This window comes from Tasmannia lanceolata, unplaced genomic scaffold (genome assembly GCF_043159265.1).
Source record: "Tasmannia lanceolata isolate RefF3 unplaced genomic scaffold, GAP_Taslan_0.1 ptg000012l, whole genome shotgun sequence".
Taxonomy (NCBI): domain Eukaryota; kingdom Viridiplantae; phylum Streptophyta; class Magnoliopsida; order Canellales; family Winteraceae; genus Tasmannia; species Tasmannia lanceolata.
The window spans coordinates 1,249,183-1,260,403 of record NW_027518689.1 but is presented as its reverse complement, the minus strand read 5'-3'; the positions used below and the strand labels follow the sequence as shown (position 1 = coordinate 1,260,403).

The 11,221-nt window shown below is 36.4% G+C and overlaps 1 protein-coding gene across 1 annotated transcript in view; it reads left to right on the top strand.

The window, feature by feature from the left end:
• Positions 1-231: 231 nt before the first annotated feature.
• EDR1 (Protein kinase superfamily protein) overlaps positions 232-11,221 on the top strand; it is a 47,336-nt gene continuing 36,346 nt past the window's right edge. Inside the window, exons 1-5 of the mRNA XM_077391606.1 lie at positions 232-719; positions 4,518-4,940; positions 5,455-5,558; positions 8,029-9,296; positions 9,787-9,827. Coding sequence (XP_077247721.1) covers positions 309-719; positions 4,518-4,940; positions 5,455-5,558; positions 8,029-9,296; positions 9,787-9,827 — 2,247 coding nt within the window. The 5' untranslated portion in view covers positions 232-308. The remainder of the gene's footprint in view (positions 720-4,517; positions 4,941-5,454; positions 5,559-8,028; positions 9,297-9,786; positions 9,828-11,221) is intronic.

The window sequence follows — 11,221 nt, the reverse complement described above, 5'->3', positions numbered from 1 at the left end:
AGCCTTGCCGAACGAGCCCTAAATTTTGCATGATTACTTTTCCTAGAGGAGAGAGAAAGACACATGGGGAGTCGATTTATCAATTTGGGGAGTCGATTTATCACTCCTCCTTTTTTTTGCATGATTACTTTTCCTCCCAAAACAAAATAGTTGGCATGTCGCAATTTCTAGGAAACTTCGTCTAAAGACTCTAAACTAAATACAGTCATCAACCCCGCCCCCCCTCATCCCCTTCTCTATAAATAAAACGCCGTCATTCCCAATCCCATTTCTCCCCTCCCTTTATTTCCTCACTTAGCCTCTAAGCAATGAAGAAAAAAGAAGAGACCGGAAAACGCTCAGGCGCCATGAAACACATTTTCAAGAAGCTTCATTTCGGAAGCAGTAGTCAAGACCCAAACCGATCTAACGAAATCCCCGCCGTTCAATCCCCTTCTCCTCAATCGCACGGCCCAGAGCATCCCACAGTCTCCAACTCTCCAGCAAGCCCTTCTTCCTCCTCTCCTACTCCCGTCACTACTAATTCTGATCCAAGTGATTATTTCTCATCTGAAGAGGAATTTCAAGTCCAACTCGCGCTTGCAATTAGCGCTTCGAATTCAGATTTTCGTGATCGGGATCAGATCAGGGCTGCCACGATCTTGAGCTTGGATCGTCATCGGATCGATTCGTCGAGACAGGCAGAAGAAGCTGCTGAATTGCTCTCGCGGCGATACTGGGTGAGTTCATTTTTCGATTCTTTGTTATTGAAATTCTTTATGTTTTAGGGTTTTTAATTAGGTTTAAAGATTGAGGATTAGGGTTTTACTGAATTATGGGTTTTGAGGCTTATGGCAGTGAAATGAATGTGAGTCCATTCTTTGATTCTTTAGTTTTGAAATTCTCCATGTTTTAGGGTTTTGAATTGGGGTAAAAGATCTAGGACTAGGGTTTTACTGAATTGTGGGTTTTGAGGTTTATAGGGCAGTGAAATGAATGTGAGTCCATTTTTTTATTCTTTTTTTTTTTTTTTTAATTCTCCATGTTTTAGGGTTTTGAATTAGGTTAAAAGATTGATGACTAGGGTTTTACTGAGTTCTGGGTTTTGGAGGTTTATAGGGTAGTGAAATGAATGTGAATTGGGATTTTTTCATGCAAGTTAGGGTTTGCAAATGGTTTTGGAGTTGAATGTAATTATTTGCAAATTGCTCTCGTGGGTGCTACTGGGTGAGTCTATTCTTTGGTTCTTTATTATTGAAATTCTCCATGTTTTAGGGTTTTTAATTAGGGTAAGGGGTTGTGGACTAGGGTTTCAGTGAATTATGAGTTTTGAGCTTTCTAGGGTAGTGAAATGAATGAGAATTGGGAGAAACTTAGGGCATGTAAATGGTTTTGAGGTTAAATATAATTTTTCGCAAATCGTGGTTATTAATCTCATTTGCAATGCAAATGGGACGTTAAGGCAATTTTGGAAGCCATTAACCAAGATAGGTAAAAGACTATTCTAATTATTTTCTTGTACAATTACCCCACTTTGGATCGATTCCTCTCGGCAAGTGGAAGAAGCCACCAAATTGCTCTCATGATGCTACTGGGTGAGTCCATCTTTCGATTCCGTCTTGGTGAAATTCTCCATGTTTTAGGGTCTTGAATTAGGGTATGTGGTCGTGGAGTAGGGTTTCAGTGAATTATGCGTTTTAAGCTTTCTAAGGTAGTGAAATGAATGCAAATTGGGAGATTTTCAAGCAAATTAGGGCTTGCAACTGGTTTCGGGGTTAAATATAATTATTTGCAAATTGTGGTTATTATAGTGTTATAAATGATATATGTCCTCTTTGGGTACCAGCTTAGGCCCTGTTTGGTTTGCAAGAAAAATGTTTTTGATAGAAAATTTATTCTTGAGAAAATTATTTCTATCAAGGATTTGGAGGGAAATATTATTATAATGGTTACTGGTTAGTTTAGAGGGATATCATCATAATTTGAAAGTCCCTCTAAATAAAAATTGAATATGGTTCTTTCAATTTATCATTTTTTTCTGTAAAAAAAATTAGGAAAATTTAGAAATATTTTTCCTTTCCAATCTTTTCCAAAAAATTCCTGCAATCCAAACAGGGGCTTATGACTTGCAAATGGTTTTGGAGTTAAATATAATTATTTGCAAATTGTGGTTATTATAGTGTTATAAATGACACTTGGCTTATTTGGGTACCACCAAAATGGAGTTTATTTGCAATTAAGATAATTTGAAGTTAATCTTATTTGCAAATGGGACATTAAGGCCACTTTGGAAGCCATTAACTAAGATAGGTAGAAGATTTTTATAACTATTTTCTTGTATATAGGATTATATGCAAATATGACTTTATGCATATAAAAGTTTTTGCCAAAATAAAATTTGCAAATAAGATTATTTTAAGTTAATCTTATCTGCAAACTCTGTTCTAAAAGGCCCGCCTAGGCGCCGCTAAGGCGCTGGGCGCAGAAAAACGCACCGCCTAGGCCCTGGGCGTTTAAAAAAGCGGTCTCACCGCGTGGACGTTATTAGGCGGCCGCCCAGGCGATGAGGCGGCACCTGGGCGTTGAGCGTGAGCCTGGGCGGGGAGGTTTTGAAGACTCAGATGAAGATAGAGTCTTGGTCTTGGAGGGAGAGGACAATGATTGGTGAAGACTGAAGAAGTGCTTGGATTTTAATCTTTTTTTTGTCATGGATTTGTGTTGTATTGTTAAATACTTAAATTATGAAGTACTTTATGCTTAATTTCTTATTATGTTTTTAACTATTTGTTATTATTTAATGTTTAGTGCTTATGCATAAAATGGTTTGGATTGTTATGTATTCAAGTATTTTTATTTTATATAAAAAAATACAAGATATTATGAAAATATATTAATATCTAAAAATAAATAAAAAACGCCTCAAAACGCCTGGGCGCGGCCTGAGCGCTGGGAGGTCAGTCAGCCACCCAGCTCCGCTCAGTGCTTTTTAGAACACTGTCTGCAAAGGGGACAGAAGAGCACTTTGGAAGCCATTATCCCAAGATAGAAGACTTTGATAACTATTTTCTTTTACACAGGATTGTATGCAACTAAGATTTTATGCATATAAAACTTTTCACAAAAAAAAAATTCGAATAAAATAAGACTTTGAAAGCCATGTATAATTTATAATGTTATAAATGATACATGGCTTCTTTCGATACCACCAAAATCTGACTTATTTGCAAATAAGATTATTTTAATTTAATCTTATTTGCAAATGGGACTTTAAGGCCATTTGGGAAGCCATCAACCAAGATAGATAGAAGACTATTATATTTATTTTCTTGTATATATAGGTTGATATGCATATAGAACTTTTTGCAAATAATTTTAGTGGTATCCAAAGAGGCCCATAATGGCCTCCAAAGAGACCATAGTACCACATTTGCAAATGAGATTTAATTAAAATAATCGTATTTGCAAATAAGGACCAAATTTGGTGTCATCCAAAGAGGCCCTTACAGTTACAATTGCTCAATTTATTGTACTTTCTCATATCTGTGATATGCTTTCATTTTCTAAAGGACACTAGTTCCTGCTGTAACAATGCATGGGTATATGAGGTCGTCTAACTGCTACCTGATAAGCCATAATGGAAAACTGGCAAATTTTGCATCCCCATTATAGTGTAACTGAAAATTTGAAATTGCAATTTTCCAGCACTTAAGCAAAGAAATGCCGACCCCAACTAGTTTGGGACAGAGGCTTAGTTGAGTTGAGTTTAAGCAAAGAAATTACTTTAAGAAGCTGATAGTCAATGTAAGAGGGGTAGCTATTGGATTGACTCTGCTCATCTGACCTAAATTTCTGGGTTCCCTTCCCCAGATTGAAAATTCTTCAAGCAACATTTGGCCTGCAATTCTAGGTTTCCACCTTTGAATTTCACCAATCCTGAACGAAAGGAAAAAAAGAAAAGAAACGAATTGGTTTTATTTATCTATACTTACCAGTCTACTTCCATATAAGGAGAAGCTACCGGTGTTTGCTTCATCCAATTTCCATTTGGGAGGAATTAGGCGCCCTTTAAATTTTTGGAACAACGGAGCCTTTAATTTTAATTTCTTCATGATCATTACTGAACAGAACTGAGTTTGAGGAGTTTTCAAGTCTTAAAGCTGATTCCATGGATGCATTTTATTGGGTATAGTAGAGTTCTGCATGTTATTAATAGTGAAGCTTTTATATGCCTATTACTCATTTGTATTTTCTGATCCGATGCTAGTAAGTGATAAGCCTTTATGCTTCTAGGATCTCCATGTGCCGCTTATTGTTGCTTTGCCTTCTGCTTTAATAGAATTATTGAATAACTATATTTGCTAGGAATTCTATCCAATACTTCACCCCAATGTTTGAAGGTTATGAATCTATTCCATGTTGAATTTGCCAGGATTTATGTTGCTGTCTACACAGTGGGGTAATTGTATTTGTTGATTCTAATTTAACCTTCCAATTTTCATTGTTTTTTTTTTTTTTTGGCACTGATGCTGTGATCCCAGGATTACAATGTGCTTGATTATGAGGAGAAGGTGGTGGATGGATTTTACGACATATATGGCCTCTCTACTGATCCTGCAAGCCAAGGAAAAATGCCTTCCCTTGTTGATCTCCAAACAAACATTGGGGATCTTGGCTTTGAAGTTCTTATAGTCAATCGAAAAATCGATCCAGCGCTGGAAGAGTTGGAGCAGGTCGCACACTGCATTGCATTAGACTACCCTGTTTCCAGGGTCGGTCCTTTGGTGCAAAGGGTTGCTGACCTTGTTTCAGAGCATATGGGTGGCCCAGTGAGGGATGCCAATGACATGTTAGCGAGGTGGATGGAAGGAAGTACTCAGTTACGATCGTCTCTCCAAACAAGTTTATTGCCTATTGGATGCTTAAATATTGGTCTATCACGCCACCGTGCCTTACTTTTCAAGGTTAGTCATTACATTGTCATATCAGAATGTTGTGCCCAGAGTCGCAATACTAATATGTCTTCTTTACGCCAATGTCTTGGTTACAACATATGAGTTTCTACTCTGAAACTTCATTATGGGTCTCCATTCTTGTGTTACTATTATCATCTAATTGCCATGTAGCTTGTTGTTGGACATAAAATTTTCAAAAAAAAAGAAGAAAAAAAAAATCCTGAACTCAGATCTTAAGAACCACATCTCGTACACTTTTAACATGAAAATAGTGGCTACCTCTAGACTGCTTTACATGAGAACATGTGCCAACACAAGAGTAAATTTCCTCTAATTAAGAGTATTTATATATTTTGAGTTCACCAAATATTCCCTGGTTATTCTGGTAAAAAAATATTCTGCTTCCAGGCAATTGTATCTTCCCAATTATTCTCTAGATATATGATTATTTAATCTCCTTACATTTTTTTTCCTATTCAAACCAGATACTTAATCTTTCAGTATTTTGTCTCCCCAAGTGCAGGTATTAGCAGATCATGTTGGTATTCCTTGCAGACTGGTTAAAGGAAGTCACTACACTGGCGTTGATGATGATGCGGTTAACATGATAAAGTTGGAGAATGAGAGGTTCTGACTTGTGATTGTTTTTTGTATCCTTCATTTTTTTTTTTAATTCTTTGTTCTGTCTAATTTCTTCTTATCAACACGATACTAGGCCAGAAAAGCAATCATGTAATTGGTTCGAGTTTCTTCAAAGTTAAGCAAGAAATTCTCTCGAGCAATTGATTTCTTTTAAAATTTTCATTGATAATATTCGTATAGCATACAGTGGAATATGGTTGGAATTTCTAAAAAAAATGAATTATCATGATTGGAGCTGTAATGACTATTCGTAAGTGAGAGTTACACGAAGTGTTCATTTGGTGTAGTTCTACGTCAGGGGTAAGAATCTGTAGATTGTAGATCATAAAAAAAAAAAATCCAAACACGAGGCATTCACCTAAAACTTAGAATCTTTCATGCTCCTGGCCCGTTATACTTCGTGATACTTTATTCCAGTTCTATTCATAGTTCACTGGGTGGATCAAATCGAATCATAGAGCTGTCAAATCACAAGTTTCTACTGATTTAATTTTTTGACTGATCTACTGAAATTATTATAGAAGTATTCATAATAGGAAAAAGTAAAACAGAAAGAATTAAAAATACAGAAATAATTAAATAATAAGATAATCAGAAGTCTTTGGAAAACTAAATACACCAAAGTCCATCATTTTCCGATACTTATATAAAACTTGTCCATAATTTTATAAAAGGAAGCACATTAGTATTCATAACTATGTATATTTATGTCTTTCGAATTTGAAAACTTCATATCTGTGTGTGTGTGTTTTCAAATACCTTAATGATAAACACACTTGATTATTTCTTGTATAGGATCAATTTCAGTCCTTAGATCAACCTAAATAAAGCTTAATTTCCACTTTAGAATGCCCCAAAATAAACATAAGTGTGTTTTTGTTCAAATACCTTAACACACTTGATCGTTTCCTGTATAGGATCAATTTCAATCCTTAGATCAGCGTAAATAAAGCCTAATTTGCACTACAGAGTGGTCCAAAATAAACATAAAAGTGTATTACATGTTACTGTCTAGGAACTCCAAGAAAACCAACTTCTAAGTCTACAGAACTTATAAATTAGAATGTGTGCTTGCTAAATTCAATTAGCACTCTTTCTAGTACAAGTTACTAATCCCGGCCCCAAATTACCAGTATCACAACTTGTAACCTTTCCCAAATTCAAAAGACATCAATTTCTTACTTAAAAACACTATTCACATTTTCCTTTCATAGGGCCCTCCAAAACCTACTTAAACTTTACCCATAACTTAAATCAAAATCACTTAAAAGTCTCTCTAAATCATATTAACCAATCCTGCCAGTTTTTATGACAAACGGGACTCTATAGTGCCCATTATTGATGTTAGCATGATGTTTCGGCCGCCTTGGGGCTTACTATTGGATCTTCATCAACCCTCTTTTTCTCCCAAATCATCTTTGCTGGATTATGGGAGTTTTCTTGCATCAATATAGTGCATAAGATGTGCATGATATTAATATCTTAAATGATCACTCATCACTTGGCTATTGTATAGCCAAATGCTTGTCTATTTCACACTCTTTTTAATTATTTTCTATTCACCCCAAACCACTTGCATTGTCAAATATGTGGTGAGGTGTGCAACTGCTTGTGCGGCATATATTCTTCCTTTATAGTTTTATTTATTATCTAAAATGACTCTACACTCCCTAGTCCATACATTTTCTATGTATTTTTCAAAATCTGTATCAGGCACCTCAAATATTCATCTTATTGCAAAGCATGTATCATGTTCAGGTAACACTGATTAAAGACATGTTCTTTTGCCGAATAAAGGGCCATATTTTTTGTTTATATATTTAGGCCCTGTTCGTTTCAGATTGTGATAACCGATGGTGAGGGCCGCATCTGATTATTGGCCCAAACTTAAACATAATTTTTGGCTAATAATCGGTTGGGGCCGTCACCATCGGTTGTCACAATCTGAAACGAACAGGGCCTTAGAGGTTTCCCTTCGTAGTCTCTGGTCTTAATCCAATGCTGTCAAATAGCATTCAGTAATAAATGTCATTTGTTGCAGAAAATGAAGGCAATTATATATGCAAGTTTTATTGCAGAAAAAGAGTTTGTTTATTTTTTCCGAGTATTTTACTCTCGTTATCTGATCAGTAATAAATTTAGATTGATTTCGTCTGTCTTAGTTACTATCTTTTTGTCTTCGTCAACTATTTCATCTTTCTATATTTCTGGAAAACCTTCTTCCTGGTGTTTGCACAAGAGTTCCAGTGTCGGTTGTGCAAGAAACAATTTTCTGCCATTCCATACTCAATCTAATCTGGATCATTAATGCTATATTTTATATTATTCTTTACTTGTAACCATTCTGGTGTTCTCTTCTCTTTGTGCTAAGGATCCTGCATTGTGCTTACTGTATTGTGTTTCTAGTAATTTTTGTATTTTTCTCTCTCAGCTAATCTGTAGCTTTCCATGTCAGGGAGTTTTTGGTCGATCTCATGGCAGCCCCAGGCACTCTTATTCCAGCTGATATTCTGAGTACAATGGATACTCCCTTAAATTCCTATAATCCGATGTTAAGCAAAAACCTAATTCCTCGCACAGCTAATAATTCAGGCACTGATTTATCAAGAACAGAACTGTTAAATGGTGAACGCAAAGGTGAGAATGGAAAGGCCACCATAGGGAACAGCGGAACATTGGAGGGAAAGTCAAGTTTTGAAAAGACACTGTTAACTCCGTCTTTGCCAAGTGCAAGTAATGCAGTAGTGCCTGGAAGTTTTGGAAACAATCCTAACAGAGATTTAAACAGTTATCAGTTCCCATCTTCTACAAGCGCAACTTCTTCCCAGCCAAAAGGTAATCACTCTGTCCCTGCATTTGGGGATAGCGTCAAAGAGAAGGTTAATATAGTGCCATATTCTCAAGATACTGTCGACCCCATAAACCTTTTTGCTGATCTCAACCCATTCCAGATGATTGGAGCCAGAAAAACTGGTGCACAGAACAAGGTGACTGACAATAAAATTAATGAATTTCAGAAGCGCAGAGAGAACATTGCGTCAGGTCCTGGAAGACCCCCTTTGCCATTGAATTGGAAAAATCGTTCTGCTTGCAATGAGGTTCCTAGGGCAAAGCAATATGATTTTGTGGACCGATTACTCCCGAGGGACAACCTAGAAGCCGGAGTTTTTCATCCATCATCATCTTCTCCTTCAAGCTCCGCTACTTCCGAGAAAATCTACCCTGTTCCTAATGTTAATGCGGCTGAGGGTTCTGGTATTTCACACTCTACAGGGGCATATAATGGTGGCGGTGGAAAGAAAAGCACATCAACTGGAATTTTTGGCAGCTATCCATCTGTGGGGGGTGACTCAGTGCCGCCAAATACAGATGAATACAACAAGTTGGTTTATGATAATGGTGGAACTCGAAGGAATAATCCACTTATGTCAGTTCAATCTCCGGAAGAAAAGCAACACGGGGAAGATGATAGAGATGGAGAGGTTTTGCAAAGTAGTCTAGTTAATGAGCTAATGGAACAGCCTAAAAATGTAAATAATAAGCATGATAGAAGAAAATTTACCCATGACAGATTTATGGGGACCTCAATGTTATCAAAGGGTCTCGAAGATTTAAGCTTGTCCCCTCAGGCCGGTCCAAGTAGTCTTGATCCAATGCTAGATGATGTTGCTGAATGGGAAATCCTATGGGAAGACCTTGTTATTGGTGAAAGGATCGGGCTAGGTAATTCTTGTGAACTATGCTTGAAATGCAGGATTACTTGGGTTATCTGCTTTGGATTCTTGCCGTAATCAATTTCTTGGTAGTTGCTACATTATTCTTTAATGATGACCTGTCCTTTTTTCCTAATTCTGAAAAATGACAATTTATTGAAATGTTGAAAAGAGGCAGGGCTTCCATTGGAGCTGCCTTGAGAATGAATTTGGTATGTCACAGGATGATTGGTGACCTGTACACGGACAAATTCATTGACATAGTTCTATTTTCTAGATTTGTATTAACAAGCAATAGACAACACTTCTATGCACTCCCTTGATAAACTGTAACTCTTTTCTAGTGCAAACTTCGTTCTGGTTGATTTCTTCTTTACGTTTCTCTTATTACTAGTTTCAACTCCCATAATATAATATATTAGCTTGTCCAGAGTGATTTGTCATCAATATTAGCCTACTTTTAGAGATTTACTGAACATTGCATTTGGTTTTGTGCATAGGTTCATATGGAGAAGTGTACCACGCTGATTGGAATGGAACGGTAAGTTTCTCTTTTTATTATCTGGTGAAAATTTCTTTCGAGGATATTTTTATCTGTTGAAAATTTCTTTCGAGGATAGTTTTCTTCTACTTAAATAAGAAAAGCATGTTTGGACAAACCTACATTTTCAATTTCTGTTAAACAAAAGAAAGAAGAAAAGAGTACTGTTACTAGGGATATAGATATTTTCAAGGATAGTTTTCATCTACTTAATTAAGAAAAGCACGTTTGGAGAAACCCACATCTTGAATTTCTGTTCACAAAAGAAAGAAGAACAGAGCACTATATAAGGAATATAGAAGGAAGTCACAAGTTATTTATGTATTATCCCTTTCCAAAGTGTCTTTCCTTTGTTCTCTAGGAAAAAATTCTTCTTATGGCCATTTTTAACACAGAAAGTATCTAGGGCCGGGGCCAATCCTTAAGGTTTATTAACTAATAAAGGTCAAAATAAAAAGGATGACTTATAGCCTTGCCTTAAACCCCCAATAAAGAGGAAAGACTAAAAGTAAGGAAGTCACAAGTTATTTATGTATTATCCCTTTCCAAAGTGTCTTTCCTTTGTTCTCTAGGAAAAAATTCTTCTTATGGCCATTTTTAACCCAGAAAGTATCTAGGGCCGGGGCCTATCCTTAAGGTTTATTAACGAATAAAGGTCAAAATAAAAAGGATGACTTATAGCCTTGCCTTAAACCCCCAATAAAGAAGAAAGACTAAAAGTGTCATTTTCCACGAAGATTAGGTAATCCAAAGCATCACATTTAATCGTTCCTCTAGTTGATTTTGGAAGATTATTCCAACACCAAAAAAACTATGTTGAAGTCGCCTCACACGCAATATTAGCCTCAAGAGTCTGCAGCCTAGTTTCCCTCTCTATACTGATGAGTGATCTAAGGCCTAATTTCTGATACCAGGCATTTTATATCTTGCCATTAGTAAAATTGGGCCATAGGGGATTTCATCCTACCCATAAGAAGATTGGCAATCACCATTCAAAAAAAAAAAACCAAAAAGATTGACAATCACTTGATTGTCAGATTAAATCCAAACCTCTGACAATGCTAAAGCCTTGGAATACCTCAGCCCTTCTATTTCTCTTGATCAAGCTTGCGTATTGGAGCACACCATAGAAATGTGAGAAAGCAAAATCATCATAGCTTCTTTGTCTCTGAAGATCTCACCCTTTCCTGATGTGCCTGTGTTACCTTTGAGGCTTTGTCAATATTCAACTTCATCATCATTCCTATAGGCAGGCTTATGAGTCGTAACATTTTGAGCATCTAAACCATAGTTACTAGTGTGGGAAACAAATTTAGGAAGCGAAACGGGAAATGCTGGAAAAAATAGATGGGAAACGAGAAACGGAGAAATGATAGAAAATCGTATGAGAAACG